Raw genomic sequence first — 19,697 nt, forward strand, 5'->3', positions numbered from 1 at the left:
TCTTTTCTTCTACAATTTTATCCACTTCTGCATTTCATCACCATGATTTCTTTTGTCTCTGAGAGCTTTATTTTGTTTTTAATTTTGTTTTTCCATTTAATTTCAACATTCCTTTCTGATCTGATTTCTGCTCTTGCTTGAATTTTCTTCTTAAAATAGATATCTACTTCACCTTTTTAAAAATGGTTACTTCACCTTTTTCAATGTTATGAATTTTGCACCTATTTACAAAGATCATTTATTTTATTTGCCTGCTTTTATCTTGCAATGATAAAAAAAGGCAATTAACATAATTAAAAAATATATTATAAAAAATAGGCAAGTAACATAATTGAAAAATATATAACAAAAAATAGGCAAGTAACATAATTGAAAAAAATGTAATAAAAAATAGGCAAGTAACATAAGAAAAAAGATAAAAGACAAAGCAAACTTGTGCATAAAAGTCACCTGACTCAAAAGTTACCTTCCATTGATTTTTTTTTGTAAATCATGTTGTACAGACTGTAAATCCTATAGCATTTATACAGAATGTAAATCCTATAGTATCAGTCTATCAGTATTTATATGTACACCTTTAAAACCATCTGTGGGTGCACCAATACGCTCATTTATGTTTATATTAATCATTAATTCATTTATCAATAAGAATTATCAAGCACGATGTAAAATTATTATTATTTTTTTTTAAGTCCTACCTGTTGAGGTTCATATATTAGAATCATAATAAAAACTGACCCTTGAATATCAAAACATAACACCAGCAATATCTCATTCACGGTCTTCTCTTAATTGCATTATTTATTATTTTTTTCTGCTATTAAAAATACCTGAAATTCCTTTGCATCTAACCCAGAAGAGTTTGTACCAACAATCATCTTATCCCACTATAAAGCACAGCCACATTTCAAGCAAGTCTCTTACAGGCAGCATGCTTAGCCTTCTCTTATCTGCTATTTCTTCACCATCATTAAGAAGATTATATATATTAAAACCCTATATTAAAAGCTACTCTTATCCTTACCACACAAAAGTGAAATTTTCTGAACAACTGTTTCAGTGAATTTTAATTAGATTTTCACCATTATTCAGTTTGTTTTGAAAATATTTAGCCAAATAATATCTATTCTGGTTTTTGTATTCTCCTTTCAAAGATTTGAAATTAAAGATTTTATATTTAAAAAAAAGCCTTAATGAAACCATTCAAAAAAAGTTAATGCTCCTTTAATTGCAATGGAGAGAGAGCAGATAATGGATAGAGAGCAGAATCTTCATGTAAAATAGAATCTAGATTAAAAACAAAAAATATTTTTTGAAAAAAAATTAATTTAATGTATTTATTTAAAAATTTAAAAATAATTTTAAGCAACAGGTTTTAAACACACAAAAAATAGATATGATTTTAATCATTCATCCAAAATTGTATTTGAATTGATTGTTAGCATATTAGAAACAAAAAATTTTAAAACATGATTTTGTTCATTAAAAATCTTAAAAATTGTAGTTTGAAAAATTAAGTTTATCATTACGCATGCAGATTCATGATCTGTAAAACTTTTAACTTTTAACAGGAATTTCACTTAAAGGGTCAATGCTGGACCCTCATTATCACTCATTATGCTTTCATTTGTCTTTTATCAGTTTTATAATATTTCACAGTATCATTTTGATTGTTTTTAAAATCTGATTTGTTTGTTTTGATGTTTGCTTGATTTGATATAAAAAAAACTGTCATTTTTGGACCCTAACCCTCCTTTAGCCTTAATGGCCTCATCTAAATGATTTGGCATTGAGTTGATAAAACTTTGGGTCTCTTCTATTGTTATATAATCCCATGCCCTCATTATAGCTTTTTTCAAGTTGTCTTTGCATCTAAATGCTTGTTTACCAATTTTTCTGTCCAAAAAGTACCACCAATTTTTTATTGGATTCAAGTCCAGACTTTGAGATGGCCATTCCAAAACACTGATGTTATTTGTATCAAAACATAACTTCATATTCTCAATTGTTAAGAAGCATAATCTGATTGGAACTGTTGCTAGTGGGGCTGATAGAAGACGAAAACGCAAGACCACTAGTGCAATTGATCGAAATATCATTAATGTCATCATTAACGTGAAGAAAAATAGATTTGTTTTGGCAGCTCAATTAGTTTTAAAAATTCAAGAAGATCATAAAATCACAGTTACTCCTCAACAATCAGAAATTGTATAAGAGAACAAGGATATTGAGGTAGAGTGGTTTGAAATAAACCTTTTTTAACTTCTAAACAAATGAAACGTCTATTGGAATTTACATCGAAGTACTTAAAAATGCTGATATCATAATGGAAAAAAATTTTGTGGTCAGATGAGTCAAAATGCTAACTTATCTCATCGGATGGAGTCCAAAAAGTGTGGCAAAAGAAAGGAGAAGCTAATAAATTGAGTTGTTTGCGAGGTAGTTAATGCATGAAGGAGAAAATGTGATGGTTTGGGGTAGAATGAGTTGAAAAGAAGTGGGGAAATTTACATTCATTGATGACAAAATGGATGCTTTAATGTATTGTGAAATTCTCAAAGCTAATTTGCAACTATATACTTAAAAATTGAGAATGGGAAGCGATTTCATACTCCAGCAGGATAACAATCCAAAACATACCGCTAAGAATACGAAGGTACACATTGACATAAATAACATGTTTTAAAAAACAAGTTTTTAAGTTTGCTTAATAAAATCTTGCAAAGAGGGAGAGAAACAGTTGCGAAACGTCCCTCCACACAAGATATCATATCAATGACCGAGATATGTTGCTTATGATACTTTTTCATAATAGCATATTAATTTTTTTTGTCTTTCTTTAATTGTCATTTTTTAATTTTGATTAGCTGATTTAAATATGAAAATTGTTTAAATTCATGACATAAATGTCATGAATTTTTTTGGAATGGCCATCTGAAAGTCTGGAATTGAATCCAATAGAAAATTGGTGTTTTTTGGACAGAAAAATTGGTAAATAAGCATTTAGACGCAAAGACAACATGAAAGAATCTTTAATGAGGGCATGGGATAATATAACAACAGAAGAGACCCATTATTTATGTGTGTGTATATATATATATATATATATATATATATATATATATATATATATATATATATATATATATATATATATATATATATATATACAGTATTGGACAAAACATTTGCAACCAACATCGAACAATGCTAAGTGTTCCTAATTTTACATGTCTAAAAAAATAAAACAAACTATACTACCACAGCAAACAGTTCAGGAGTCTGGAGTCATAGTATGCCATGACATGAGCAATCAACTGACAGGTGATAGCACACAGGCAGAATTTCGTTGACAAGTGCCATTTTGCAGCGGACAAAACAAGTGCAACTTTTTTGGCTTGTTTCATTTTCTTAAGTCTGGTCCGTGTCAACATCACGGAAGTTTTTTAATAATTAAAGGAAGTATCTAGAAGTTTCCAGAAGTTTCCAGAAGCATGCAGAAGCTTCCAGAAGTTTCCAGAAGAAGCATCTGGAAGCATCCAGTAGCATCCAGAAGTATCCAGAAACATTCAGACGCATCCAGAAGCTTCCAGAAGCATCGAAAAGAAGCATCTAGAATCTTCCAGAACAGGTTCACACAGGTTCATTTTACTATATAAGAGACATGTAAATCAACATGTAATTCAGTCAGTATATGGAAGTCAATCAGTCAGTATTATCAAGACAGTTTATCGAAGTGAGTTTTATTAAAGTGTTTCATCGAAGAACATCAATATAAGAAGTGAAATACAACAAGTGTTTCATTACATCAATACAGTCCACATCCAACCAAGACGTTGTGTTCCACAGAGCATTATTGTATCATCACAAGGTAAATGAAACACGGTAAGCCTTGAGAAGCGTGATAATTTATTTTTATTATTTTTATGACTTCAAGTGCAAAAATGGCTGCCGACAGTCTTGGATTGGAACTAAGAAAGAAAATTATTGGCGATTACGTAAGTGGAATGTCACAAAAAAGTATTAGTGATAAATATTGCGTGAAAAAATGGACCGTATCAAGACTATGTTCCAAATATCGTTCAACGGGGAAGTTGGCAGCAGATAACAAAGGTGGAAGACCGCGTTCCACCACTTCTAGAGAGGATTCTATGATTGTCAGATCCGTCAAGAAGGATCCCTGGATATCATCAGTTGAGATACAAAAGCAATTAGAGCTGCCTGTATTGGACCGAACAATCAGACGACGTGCTGTTGAAGCCGGATTGTTTTCTCGACGCCCTGCAAAGAAACCGCTGATTTCACTAAAAAACCAAAAGAAAAGACTCCTGTTTGCTACATCTCATATTGACTGGAATGTGCAGAAATGGCGAACTGTCCTGTTCAGTGATGAATCTAAGTTCAACATCATTGGGAGCGATAGCATTTGCCATGTACGTCAACCGGCCGGAAAACGCCTCGATTTACGTTACTGCCATAAGACCGTGAAGCATGATGGAGGCAATGTAATGGTTTGGGGATGTTTTTCTGCTAACGGTCTAGGTCCAATACATCAAAACGATGGAATAATGGACCGTTTCATGTATAAAAATATCCTGAAAGATGTTATGTTACCTCATGCAAATGGAATATGCCAATAAAATGGGTTTTTCAGCAAGACAACGATCCGAAACACACAGCAAAAGTAGTCAAGCAGTGGTTTCAAGACAACCACCTATCGGTGATGGATTGGCCGCCTCAATCTCCGGATCTCAACCCTATCGAGAACCTGTGGGAGATCGTAAATATTTAAATAATACTCAACGAAAACTTGTTTTAGACTTGGCTAAACAAGGAAATACTTATAGAAAAGTTGAAGAACTTACAAGTATTCCATTTACAACAGTTGGAGCCATTGTGAATTAATACAAAAAATATGAAACGTTTGAAATTCGTACTGGACGAGGAAGAAAGCTGAAGACAACCTCACAAGATGATAGAGAAGTTTTAAGAATGATTAAAAAAATCGGTTTGAAAGTGCAAAAAGTAGGGGAGACCGGGGCTAGTTGGCCGCAGGGGTAAGTTGACGAACTGCAATTATCTTTAGAGCCTTTCATCAGAAAGTGACAAAAATTACTCAGAAACTTCCTTATTGACCATTTCATCATTCACTGTAGTATTGTCAGGATTCGCGCATGCGCATGGGAGATATTGAGATTTATGCGTTTTTTGGACAAAAACGTAACTTTAAGAACATCGCTTCCTTTTTACTTTACAAAGAAAATATTTAGTCGTATGAAAAAAAAATATTGTAAAAGTTCCAGTCACAATTGGTTTACTATATTCAGTCAGACTTTTTTTTCAAAGCTGCCGTTTTTCAGGATCATTATAGACTGTTAATTAAAAAAAAAGCTTTCGGGGTAAGTTGACAAATTTTTCACGGGGTAAGTTGGCTTATAGCATTTACTATGGAAAAAAATATTTATTTTTATAAAATTATTTTTTATTTATTTATTTTTTTTAACAATATTAAAAATATATATTCTTACAAAAAAAATTAAAAAAAAATTTTTTTATTTTTTTTTCCACAGATAAAAGGTGGGTTACTGTTTGGCTTTTATACGGACTAATATTTGGTACCAGCTAAAAGTAATATTAAATTTTGGGATAAAATTGTTGCAAAAATTAATTTAAAAAAAATTTCTATTAATTTTGCACTTAATAGTGCATTAATAATCATTTTTATAGTTTGCGCCAACTTACCCCGTGGTGGGGTAAGTTGGCGCAAATTTTTTTTTTTTTTTGAGGGTCTGGAAAGGCCCCAAGAATTTTTTTGTAAATTAATGCAAATTTTATAAGATACCCTAATCCATACTCTTTAAGAATACACTTAAATATTTTTTAAAAAATGTACTGTTATGGCTACAGAGCTCATAGAGTAAAAATCGAGCCAACTAGCCCCGGTCTCCCCTATAGCAAATCATTTAAAAAATTTAACAGGAAACACAATTTCACTAACATCAATTAGAAATCGCATTCATAAAGCAGGGTTTAGTGGATGTATAGCTCGGAAAAAACCGTTTTTAACAAAAAATCATATGAAGAGAAGAATGAATTTTGCAAAAAAGTATTATTTAATGCCAGCATTTTGGAAAAAAGTACTTTGGTTTGATGAATCCAATTTTAATTTTAAAAAATCTGATGGTGCACAGAGAGTTTGGCGAAAAGGGGGTGAAGCATTTAATTTGAGTTGCACAAAAGGAACAATTAAACATGGTGGTGGAAAGGTAATGTTATGGGGTTGTATGGCATGGAATGGTGTTGGCAAACTTGAATTTAATGATGAAACTATGAATGCTGATTTGTACAACAATATATTGAAACGAAATTTAAAATCTTCTGCTAAAAGTCTTACATTGAGAAACAGTTTTTTGTTTCAACAAGACAATGATCCAAAACATACTGCTAAAAAAACTAAAACTTTTTTTAATGAAAATAGCATAAATGTTTTAGAATAGCTTTCACAGAGCCCAGATTTGAATCCAATAGAGCATTTATGGACTTTATTAGATAAAAAAAATAGGTAATAGAGCATTTACGAAAAAAGAAGATTTAAAGAAAGCTGTTGTTAAATCATTGTCTAATATAACGATAATCAATTAAAATGTCTGGTAGAATCAATGTCGAAACGCTTGTTAGATGTAATTAAAGCATAAGGAGGACTAACTAAATATTAAAGTATATTAATAAAATACAAAAACTCAAAACTGTTTCTCAGTTATTTTAATAAACTGCTATTTTTTCTTAGCTTTAACCTAAAAAGTTTTTCTTGTACAATTATTTTATGTAACCATGAGCGAGATCTCGTCTCGTTCTCGTGAGAAATGGGACTTCTCGTGAGAAGTAGAACAAGACTTAAATATTATATTATTTTCCAAAGTAAAAATTATTATAATTTACAAAATGCTTAATAATTTGTTTTTTTAATTAATTAATATTTTGACTTCGTGATTTTAATAAATCTAATTAAAAATTTAATTTGTTTTTGACAAAAACAAATTAAATTTTTAATTAGACTTTTAACTAGATTTTTTAATTAGATTTTTAAAAAAAATCTAATTAAAAAATTTTAATTAGATTTTAAATATTTTCAATTAGATTTTAAATACAAAAACTTTTTGTATAAAATGGTGCACTTTCGACTTAATTTCATTAGTTTACCAGTGGAATTCAACTTGACACATATTGATCATATTGAAAAGAATTATTCTTGCCTCATTTCAACGATCAAAAATGTCAACAAGAAAAAACAAAATCTGGAGATATTTTCAAAAAACAAGTGGCGGTGCTGAATGCAAGGCCTGCAAAAAGTCTTTGAAAACAAAAGATGGAAACACAAGCGGACTTCATCGTCACCTCGAAAAAAAACACAGCCAAGATTACGTTGAGTATTCTGAAAAAACTGACGACTCTCTTCTTTCTCCTCCTAAGAAAAAACAACGAACCATGGTCGAAATGCTTGAAACAAAGTCCAAATATGACAAAGACAATTCCATTCAAAAACAGTTTGACTAGGCAATGCAGGATTACTTTTGCACTGATCTGGCATCTTTTTCAGCAGTCGAAGGAAGTGGTTTCAAGAAATTGTTTGACATTGCAAACCCTAAACTGAGCCTTCATCACAGAACAACATATTCAAGAAAGCTTTCAATTCAGTCAAGAGAAGTTCAAGCTGGAATGAAGAGCATAATAACGGATATTACGCCAAATCTAAAAAGTGCTGCATTTACTTCTGACCGTTGGACTTCTAGAGCTCAGGACAGCTACATCTCTTGGACTTTTCATGCTATTGACGAAAATTGGAGACTACATTACTGGACACCCCATGTCCAACAGTTCCCAGGCAGACACACAGGTATCTTAATTGAAGGAAAGCTGGATTCTTTCTTAGAAGAACTAAATTTGCCTGCTGATTTGCCAATGTACTGCGTGAACAACCAGGCAAGAAACATGAAACTTGCAGTCAAATTGTCAAAGCGCCTTGACCAATACTTGTGCAACAATCATATTTTGCAATGTGCAGTTTGAGACTCGTTTGGAATGACTGCTGGAATGGATGATGCATTGCAAACATACAAAGATTTGGCTTCTTTAACTCACCAGTCAACAGTTGCAGCTGAGTTGCTTGAATCAGAATCAGACGCTCAAGGAATCAATTTTAGACAGTTACGCCAATCTGTTGACACAAGATGGAATAGTGAACTGGATTGCATGGCTTCTGACAAATCTGCTGAAAGGACCTGTTGCCAGAGTCCTTTCAGCAGATTTGTCCCCTAATTCAAACCTGAAGCGCAAGTTAAACATCAGACTTGAAACACAAGAGCCAACATCTGAACCGAATCCTATTTTGAGCGAAATGTGCCAGTATGAATATCTTCCTGATGCCAAAAAAGACTTTCCGATTCTTGATTGGTGAAAATTGCATTCAAATACATTGCCAGAACTCTCTTCATTAGCTAGACAAATTTTACCTATTCCAGCAAATTCAACTAAATCAGAGAGAGTTTTTAGCTCAGGTGGAAATGTCGTCCGATCATCCAGACACAACTTACACCCAGAAAAAGTAGAACAAATCATCTTAATCAGAGAAAACATTGTCTCGTTGGAAAAGTTTGACAAAAAAATTCTGAATTAATATTTGAAAAAGTTGTTTACATTTGAGAATTGTCATTTGTGTCTATTTGTCAAAACCATGTTTGCATTATTTTTTTTTTTACTTGGATTTTAATAAATTTGTTTTCAAAAATTGTTAAATTTCTGGTCTTGTCTCGTTCTCACGAGAAGTACTAACTTCTCGTCTCGGTTTGAAAAAACCTAGTCTCGCTCATGGTTAATTTTATGTGCAAGTGTTTTTATCCCCTTCTTTTTGTTTCAAATTCTTAACCAGGTAATTCAAAAGCATAAAAACAAATTTAACAATTTTTTTGAAGGTTTTCTACTAAATAGATAATTGGAGAAAAAAAAAGTTCTTTATAATTATTGCTTGATACAGTATTTTATTCAAAGATGTTATTTTTATTGAAAAATTACTTTGTACGATTAAATTCTGTTCTCACTGTGTGTGTGTATATATATATATATATATATATATATATATATATATATATATATATATATATATATATATATATATATATATATATATATAAACAGAAAAGACTAAGGAACCAAAAAAATAACTGTTTTCAGATTTTTAAAAAAATTGGTCTTTCAGGTATGCAATGTAGATATTAACTGATTAGACAGATTTAATTTCAACTTTTTAAAAAAAAATTCTTACATGCATCAGATTGCACAAGAAGCACAAGACCCTGAAAATCTTTTCCAAAATAAGAACAGAGTGAATAAGATTATGTAAACTAGGTTCTTTCTATTTGGGTAATGAAGTACCGAATTTCTACCTTCATCTATCCCCAGCTTGTTATGAAGCTAGATTTATGGCAAACGGGATTTATATTTATTGATGCTTCAACTTACTCATAAGAAACTGAAATTTATGTCAGTGGAGGAAATGAACAAATGTCAACAATAAATAAACATAGATAAAAACTGAATTAACAGCATCAATAAATTGGTTATGTTGATACTGTTGAATTGGTTTGAATGGCTGGATTATTGAGGCTGTGGATTATTATGGTCCAACATTCACAACATACAATGTACATAACCTGATTCATTTGTTATAAAATTTTGAATAACCGCTTCTCAATATGGCCAGGTCAGGTTGGTCATCTAGTCAGGTCAGGTTATTCTGCTACTGGTAACACTTAACCCAGTTCAACCTGATTCATGTCCTGCTGCCTTGTAGGATACTATTTTTTATGCAAAGGCTAGGAGAAACAAACTCCAAACTAAAACACCCCCCGACTTGGGGCTCTTGGTTGAGTAAAGACAAGAGATGGTGTCTTGATAAAAATACTCATCTTGGGCAGATGTAAAATACATCTGGCTACTGTCTTATAAAAGGCTTCCTAAGCAAAGACTTAAGGGGTAAACAGATTCTGTCTGTTGACCAGCCTCACACCCCTACTTTATCTACTAGGCTGGCGCAGATGTGTTTATAATACAATGTTTCCAGTTTAGGATGTTGAATGATGGATCTTGTTGACTATATGCATGGGTTTTGATTGTGTCTTTGTTTTTATGACTAGGAAACTTATTCTATTATCTCCTAATGAGGGTACAGCTCTAAAACTCAGTTTTATATTCCTGAGGCAGACTGGTAGTCAGGTTTCTGGAACTCTGTGGTAATTTTCAGAGAGGCTGATTCTATCAACAGCTGTAAAATATTTAAGTACTAACAGTGCCATGTTAGGCATGGATGGTGTCCCCTGTACTTTTGGTGTGCATTGTCGATGCCACACTTGGAGCCCTTTGTTAGGGCTTAGGGTTTATTAAACGCAATGAGGCAATTGCTTGGACTATTAAATAGTGTACTGAGCACCATCAGTGCCTTAAGTCAAGTTCTTTAACATATTTAAAAATGACTAAATTAGCAAAAACTATAAAACACAAAAGACCATTGCCATCACCAAGTTCTTTAAATCACTAATATTTGTGTAATCACTAATATTGTTGTAATCTTTAAATTCACTAATATTTGTGGTCTTCGAAGTAACTTTTCTTTTGTTGAGTCTTATCTCTTGCAGAGTTCACCATATCTACTTGCTCTTTGTGAGACTAATTTGAGTTTGGCTGTCTGATCATATGATCTTAATGTTGATGGTAATCTTCCAATAATCCGTAAAGAACCTATAATCTGTTGGTAGAACCTATCAGCAAATTTTTTTTTTTTTTTTGTTATTTTACCTCCCCAAGGCCCAGAAGGCCACTACAGATGAGGAGGCTACTTAATTGTGGTTATAACCCTCTCTCAACTCTATAACTCCGAAACACGAACCTTGACGAACAAGGCCGCTGTGCAGAGAAACAAGTTGAGCGCGGTACTACCAGGGACGTGGTGGGGATCGAACTCGGAACCTCTCGCTTATGAAGCGAGCGCACTACACCACTACCGCATTTATTTACAAATTGGAATTAATTACAAATTGGAAAATGCTAGATAAAAGAATGGTTTCTAAAATTATACAAATATAGGCTAAAGGTGGACGTAATGGTGATCTCTGATTAATTAGAATCTGTATCATATAAAAGATGGTTGCTTCAATTATTTCTTGATGTTTAGTATAGAGGGATATTGGTATAGAGTGAGGTGACATCTGCTGTTACAAAAAAATAGTTAGAAGAGATAAATTGATGGGATTGAAGCATATGAAGAAAATAAGTAGTATATTGGTATATGAGAGGAGAAATTCTGCCACTGGTTTTATAATGTGCATGATAAATTTAGATAAATGGTCCATTGGGTCAGTACACGCTGAAACATTAGGTCGTAATGGTATACCCTCTTAGTGAGTTTTCGGAATAATCCGTAAAAAATTGGGCAGCAACAGGGTGTACCAGGTCATAAAAAATTTGCAGTTATTTCATCAATTATGTAGCAGACAACCATGTAGCCTATAAGAGTGTTTACACCACTTAGTATTCTTGCCAACCGATTGTGCAGTAGGAGTTTATAAGTCTTAACATCTTTCAATAGATGGTTTATTTTATTCTTGTACTGTACCTTATCTAGAATACAGACCCACCACCTTATCTGCTCTTTTAAATATGATATTTTTATTATGTAGTTTCTTTAATGCTATAGATTCTACCGGTGAAAGATTATTGGCAACTTTGGGTTTGGGTATTTTCATAATTATCTCAATGTTTCGATCAATCTGTAAAAAATATTTATTTATGTCTTAATTGATTTTTATCATCTTTTTCAAAAAACATTATTAGATTAATAGATTGTTCAAATCTCTTCATTGCTTCACTAAATAAATTAACATGGATGTAATTCACATAAGGTATACATGAAATACCTTTGTTTAAGGTTTGTTGTTCAACATTTGATAAAACATATTGTGAAAAATTAGTTATTGGTTTTTCGTATAAAATGTTTATACTCTTTATTGCTTTTTACATGACTTGATGGTAAGAAATAAACTTTTCATCTAAATTGGTGGACAAATCTTTGTTCATTTTTATGGATTAAATATAGATACATCATTGTTCTAAAACACAAAAGGTAAAAGATAGCAGAAAATTAAATACATAAGATAGTCTTTACAAGTCTAAATATGAATTAAAATTAAAGGTTCAAGTTAAAATTAAAAAGTTAAAATGATGAGTAATGAAAATATAATAATTGGAAATAATTGAAGAGCAAAAACAAATCCAGTAGTTAGTAGGAGCAAAAAACAATAAGAAAGCTAAGTATGGTAGTATATAGCAAACTGATAAAATGGTATCTGTAAGTCCGTCTTGTATGTAGAGTAACATAAAAAGTGATAAACTAACCTTAATGAAAGAATTCTTCTTAATGTGAAATGAAAGGTGGATAATCTAAGCCACTATACAGCTATTTACGAAAGTTTAAACGAGTGTAGAATTTTTGTCAAGTATGTTGGGTTTTTGTTTAATAAAAAAAACAACTGTAAAATGATATTGAATTAACTTTTTTTATTTATTAAAGAACAAGTAATTAGCTTTAAAATGAATATGAATATATTATAAAAATTTTAATATTTAGTTAGAAAAAAACAATTACAAAAAATCATATAGGAAAAATAAGAAGCACAAAAGTTTAAACGAATTGCAATATGCAATTGCATAAAAATGTTGCAAAAACCTGTCTAAATATTTCTCAGTTGCAAATCTTTATATATTAGACATAGATTCTTCCCTTACAGTTTACGACTTGAAAATTAGCTTTATCACTCCAAATAACTTTTGCCCACTGTTCTACAGACCAGTCCAGCCTTTCTTTGGACCACACTTGTCGTTTACGCTTATCCGCGATTGAAAGAATAGGTTTTCTAGCAGCTATGTATGTTCCAATACTTTTGTCCAACAATAATCGTCTCACGAGCTCTCTGCTAACTTTTAGATTATTTTTTGACTCGATGAAGATTTGTGCTAGCTTTTTGCAGCTGAGACTGGGGTTTTCTCTGCTCATTCTGAATATACCACTTTTGTCATGGTTGTTGAGTTTGGATGGTCTCCCAGTACGCGGTATGTCAGAGACGTCTTTGGTAAGTTCCCAGGTTTTGATGGTTTTTCAAACGCAATATTCAGAAACGTGAAGCATTTTGCCTATTTGAACGTTTGTGTGATTTTTTGTCCTCGCCATACCAATAACTTGCCACTTTGATCTCACTAGAAACTGATTTTCGACCCATTTGCACGTAATTAAAAATAATTTGAAATTTACAATATTTCAAGTTGATTTTTAATGAATTAAAAGCTGCCTGATGATGTTGTGATGAATTTTTTGATTGTAAACTACTCATTTTAACTTTATTTAAAAATAAAAAAAATTTTCGCACCGGATTTATCAATTAATTAGCAAATAATTGATCCTAAATAAAATCCTTTAAACTTTTGTGACACCTCTTAATTTGTATCACCTACCTTTTAATGAAATTTCTGAGTAAACAGTGATGAGTCGAAACCTACTTTTTAACAAATAACCTCTTTACCAAATTGGAAAAAAAAACTATTTTGATATCTATTTCCGTTAGATTTTTATTTAAGAAAAACTGAAGATTAGATCTTAAAATTCTGTAATCTTTTAAACTTTCGTGAATAGCTGTATTAACTGATTCTTAATAAAAATGTAGGAAGTGCCAGTCTTAAATCAAAAAGCTCACGATGGATTAGACACCTACACATGGAGAACCTCTGACATAAGACTTCACCAGGGAATACCCTGGACTGGGGTCAGTCCTGTAAGGGATATTTGACAATGTAGTCATTCGTCTAGGAATCCACAATGTATAAAACACCTGTGCATGAATAAATCTCTGAGATAAGACTCAAAGGGAAACCACACTAATACATACCCAGAACCAGTGTACCAAACTGTGGCAACTCAGACTGAGTTCTGTGCAATGGTTAAGAAGGCTTGTAATATTTTGTAGTGATAAAAATTGCATCAGCAATACGCGATAATGATACTAAAAGCATCAAGCAATATAGATAAAAGATAATTATATAAATATTAAATATAAAGAAATAAAAAAAAGTGATAGGCCAAAAAAAATATATAATCATAACAGATGTGTAGTCTAGTACATAAAATAATTTTAGCTCCTTAGTCCCAACATAAATAATTTTTTAAAAATGTAAAAATTTGTATATTTACAGTACTGGTCATAAATTTAGAGCCACCCCATTTTTTTTAGTTTTTTTGCAGATTATAAAGCCATAACCCCAGTGCAGCAAAATAATATATTACTGAAACATACAAAATATATTGTTATAACATTTTAGTACCAAAATGAGTATTAAAATATTAATAATGAGTAGGTCCACTATTATTTTTAATTACTTCAGCCAACCGGGCTGGCATAGTGTCAACAAGCTTCTTGCAATCAACAGCAGTAATACTAGTCCAAGCGGCAGAAATAAAGTCCCAAAGTTCATGTTTATTACTAGCACGTTTGCCTGCACAGCGGCGATCAATTTCATCCCACAAATTTTCTATGGGGTTCAAATTCGGCGACTGGGGTGGCCAGTGCAAGACTTGAACACCATTAGCAGATAGAAAATCTTTAGCCACTTTAGACGTGTGCTTAGGATCATTGTCTTGCTGAAAGATCCATGGAAAAGTTGCAGGAAACAATGCTGTTGCTGAAGGTAGCAAATGCTTTCGCAAAATATCTCTATACATGGCACCATTTATGATTACTTCCACCTGATGCAACTGGCCCGGCTTAAAAGATGACATACAACCCCACACCATGATGCTACCACCACCATGCTTAACAGTTCCCTGCAAACATTCCGGTTTATATGATTCATTTTGACGACGCCAAACGAAAATACGTCGAGAATCATTACTAGCTAAATTAAATTTGGACTCATCAGACTACAACACCGTTTGCCAATCAGTAACACTAAAATGCAAAAATTTGTGTGCAAATTTGAGACGCTTCTGCTGATTAATTTTGGAGATAAAAGGCTTTTTAATAGCAACACGACCATTCAAACCTTGTTTATTCAAACGACGGCGAACAGATTTTGGAGATATTAAAGGTCCACCAACATCATGCCACTGTCGAGACAAATTTTTGGAAGAAAGGCGACGATTTGTTAGGGCCAGGCGTTTTAAGGTTCTATCTTGACGTAAAGTTGACATTCTAGGACGGCCACATCTGGGTTTGTCCGTGAATGTATTTGATTCCAAATGTTTCTTATATGCATTGTGTACAGCATGGCGACTTTTTTTCAATTTTTTGGCTATATCATTTAGGCTTAAGCCACTAATTTCCTTCATAGCCACCACCTGGGCCCAAACAGTTAAATCAAGGCTTTTAGCTTTGCCCATTTCTGAAAATATTTTCACTTAAACTCTAAAATAAAAACGAAAATAACATTAAATACATTATCTAACTAGTGTACACATTCCAAAAAGTAGCATAAATAACAACTGAATTAACCAAAACATTGATACCAATACATCATAAAATTACCAAAATATGTTAAAATGTTCAAAAATTGGCTATAATATTAAAGAACTCATGAAAATCAATATTTATATTTGGTTTAATACACAATTATTCATGAATATCAATAGATTCATACCTTGTCAAATTACTATATGCATTGTTATGTTTATAATGTTAACCTCACCATACTTATGCCGCAAAATGATGAAAAGAACAGGTGGCTCTAAACTTATGACCAGTACTGTATATTTAAAATCTGAAGGAATTTTTACCTGTATCTTTTTGTTTTTGACTGTCTAAATAAAAATTTACCTGTTTTGATTACAAACTTATTACAGATACTCTACTATATATAATGGGTGACAACTGAAAAACAAGACTGGATTTAAAGACACTTAATTTCTTTAGGTATAAGATATAACAAAAAGACTGGATTTAAAGACACCTAATTTCTTTAGGTATAAGATATAACAAAAAGACAGGATTTAAAGACACCTAATTTCTTTAGGTATAAGATATAACAAAAAGATTGGATTTATAGACACTTAATTTTTTTAGGTATAAGATATAAAAAAAAGAAAAAATATTTTTATTCTAATTATTGAATATTTTATGCGTTTTTATTTTTTATAGAAATATGAATAAAAAATAAACTCCATACAAGAAGAGATTAGAAAACGTGTATATGAATTTTATTTAAACTACAGAAATGTTGGTAAAAAGTTCACTTATGACCACTTTGAAACTGAGAATATACCTAAAGATAGATGTTTAATTACCTAAAAGATAACTTAACGTGCTGAAAGTGAATCTGGCTACCAAAGAGTTAAAGGTAGTGGAGGAAAGACTAAAAAAAATGACCAAGACAAGCATTAAATGGCTCAAATTTATATTTGACCATAAAGTTGGAGTTTCTCAACGACATGCAGCAAAAAAGTTCAACTGTACTCAACAACAGATTAGTAAAAATTAAAAAAAAAAAGACAAAAATTATTCCAAGACAATAAATGACATTATAAAACAGTCTGACAAGCAAAAAGCAGTTGCTAGAACTAAGTGCAGTCTATTGTATTCAAAATCTTAAACCAATAATTAATGATGCGTCTTACTTCATGTTAAATCACTCCAGTATAAAAGGAAATGATTTTTTTTATACTAACAATGTAAAATCTACTTAATCTACAGTTAAATACCAAACAAAACAAGTATCAAAAAAAATTACTTCTATGAATTGTTTTTTCTGAAAATGACATTTCTCAGCCCTTTTTTGTGTCTAGTGGGCTGGCTAAAACCAAGAAATATACTTAAACAAATGCATTAAGAAGAGACTCATTCCATTCATCGATAAGCATCATTCAGAAGGTGCATATGTATTCTGGCTTGATTTGACATCATCTCACTATGCAAAAACAGTATTCATGTACCTAAATAAGAAAAATATGAACTTTGTTGAGATGGCGGATAATTTTCGTCCTACTGAAAAATTGGCATGTTTTTGGCATGCAGAAAACCTTTAAAAACTACGCTCTAGAATCTAGTATTGCCTTAACTAATTTTACTTTGAGGCTATATGGAATTTATCTCAGCCTTTCCCAGGCCTAAGCCAGAAGGCTTGGTTTTATTGAAAATATATGATTATATAGATAAAAAATAAAATAAAAATGCTTTCTAAAACATTTTTCCTTTTTGTTTTACCTTATACCTTATTTGTGTCTTTTACCTTATGTATCTTTAAATCCAGTCTTGTTTTTCAGTTTTTCTTGTTTTTCAAACAAAACATTGTAAAATAATATACAATGGAAAACTTAATGAACACAGAATCTCAGAAAACTATTATTAAACTATCTAACTAGAAAAATAAATATCTTGTGTTGTTGATGTTGTTTTTAATCAGATAACAAGGATATAAAGATTGGCAACCTAGGTTCCAGGTTTGGAAGCTAGTTTAAAAAAACCTTTTTTAACAAAGAGGTTCTTTATAGGAATAGTTTATTATTAACATAATTTTATATAATTATACTTTATCTAATTTATTAAATAATAAGTGAAATACTTTTAACCACAACTTACATAAAAAAACGTTTTGAAAAAAAATTCAAAGTTAACCTAACCTCATCATGAATCGATATACAAAATCTTGCATCTATGTCATATTTCTCAATTAACCATTTCATACAAGTCAATACCAAATGAAGATAGTCAACAGCAGATGATTGGACAACCCAGTTAACTCTGCTGGTCATGTACTGTATAAAGATTCATACTGTATATTTTTATATATTTATAATTCTATTTAATCATTAGACAATAATCTAACAAAATAAAGAATAGAGAATTTAAAAAAAAAAGTAAATGAGTAAATTTTTTCAAATTTACTTGCATATATTATTGGTTTACTTGTTTATATTATTAAACTTGTATATATTATTGGTTTTTTTAAATTTACTTGCATATATTATATTATTCCTTAGATCAGACTTCTGTATGAGTGACACCATCCTAATGAACTATTAACTTATTATTATAAATAATATTATGCTTGTATCTATCATTATAATATTTCTAAATATTTTTTCTTTTTTTAATTCATCGTTATTATTGTAAACATTCCTATTAGTATTATTACTATAATTTGTATTAATTTTGTTATCTTATATTTTTATAATTAAAATATTTTACTTTTATTGTAATAATAAATATTATTGTTATTATGATTATTATTATTACTGTATTATTATTATTATCATTACTAATAATAATAATATTGTCTTGTCAAAGAAGTAGTAAATATTTGGTGCAGAGCGAGTTTATCAAAAGGCTTCTTGATGAAAAGTTGGATAAGTTGAGATAAGATTATAAAGCTCAAAAAAAAAAAAAATGGAGACATTTATGCCTGCCGGATTGTAGCAATATTCAAATTGAAAAATATATGTAATCTTTTCTAAATATATATTCAATCATTTTCAAATATATATTCAATCTTTTTCAAATATATTCAATCTTTTTCAAATATATTCAATCTTTTTCAAATATATATTCAATATTCCTGGGGAGAACGCGGCCAATCGGCTTTTGGTTGAACAAAACATTGTCAACATTTAAAAATACTTTAATAATAATATAATATTATTTATAGAAAAAGCGTGTAGTTATAAAAAGCAGTTATACCGATATGGATAGTTATAGCAAAGTTGCATCTTTGTTAGAGGAAGCTTCTATTCTTCTTCGCACAAATCAAACCACAAATATCAGCAGGCCACAATCGGAACTCACAATAACCTCCACATTACAAAGAGCTAGAGGAATGCTCAATGAAAGTGGTTCATCGGGTATTTTTAGGCGCCTTAATAGAAACGATAGATTAAGGTCGTCAGCACCATACAGTAGCAATATAGGCAACCACATAGGCAATCAAAATAAATCAAAGAAAATGACAAAAACATTAGAATTTGCACTAATTTCATCTACAGAAAATGATGAAGAACAATTCCAAAAATGGGATTCTATAATTGCAAATGGAATTTTGATTATCAATGAATTCGATAGTGAACAAATAATAAGAGAGAAAATAAAGGAGTCGTTGCATGAAAAATTTCCTTTGCTGGGTTCAGATGAATTTGATTTTGTTAAAGTATCACGAAAAAAAATATCAAAATTAAATAAATGCTCAAATATTGATTACTCAAATGATGTTGTAAAAAAACTAGCTGGACAAGGGCTTTTATATTTACAGCTAAAAGAACGATGCAATGATCATCAAATGATCATTCCAACGGAAGTTATTGAAATTCCATCAGCTTCATTTGTATCAAAAAATTCACAACTAATAGATCAAGAAGATGTTAATGAAGTTGATATACAGGAAATAAAAAAACTTACATCAGCTTCATTTGTAGCAAAAGGTTCAGTTGATAAAAATATATATATTGAAATTGATTTTGAAAACCAAAAAATTAAGGAAATTAAAGAAAATAATCTTCAGGATCCAATAGAAATTTTAAGGTTTTTTCAAAAAACAATGATCAAGGGCAGAGTTCAAGATATAGAAAACATTGATGAAAACACGGATAAAGATTCTGAGACAAACTTTATTTGTATCGA

The 19,697-nt window shown here is 30.8% G+C and overlaps 1 protein-coding gene across 1 annotated transcript in view; it reads right to left on the reverse strand.

Moving 5' to 3' along the window:
* LOC100211228 (DNA polymerase subunit gamma-1) overlaps positions 1-19,697 on the reverse strand; it is an 80,017-nt gene that overhangs the window by 6,791 nt on the left and 53,529 nt on the right. The window contains exon 17 of the mRNA XM_065816693.1: positions 17,708-17,842. Within this exon, the coding sequence (XP_065672765.1) occupies positions 17,708-17,842 (135 nt within the window). The remainder of the gene's footprint in view (positions 1-17,707; positions 17,843-19,697) is intronic.

Source organism: Hydra vulgaris, chromosome 13 (genome assembly GCF_038396675.1).
Source record: "Hydra vulgaris chromosome 13, alternate assembly HydraT2T_AEP".
Lineage (NCBI taxonomy): Eukaryota > Metazoa > Cnidaria > Hydrozoa > Anthoathecata > Hydridae > Hydra > Hydra vulgaris.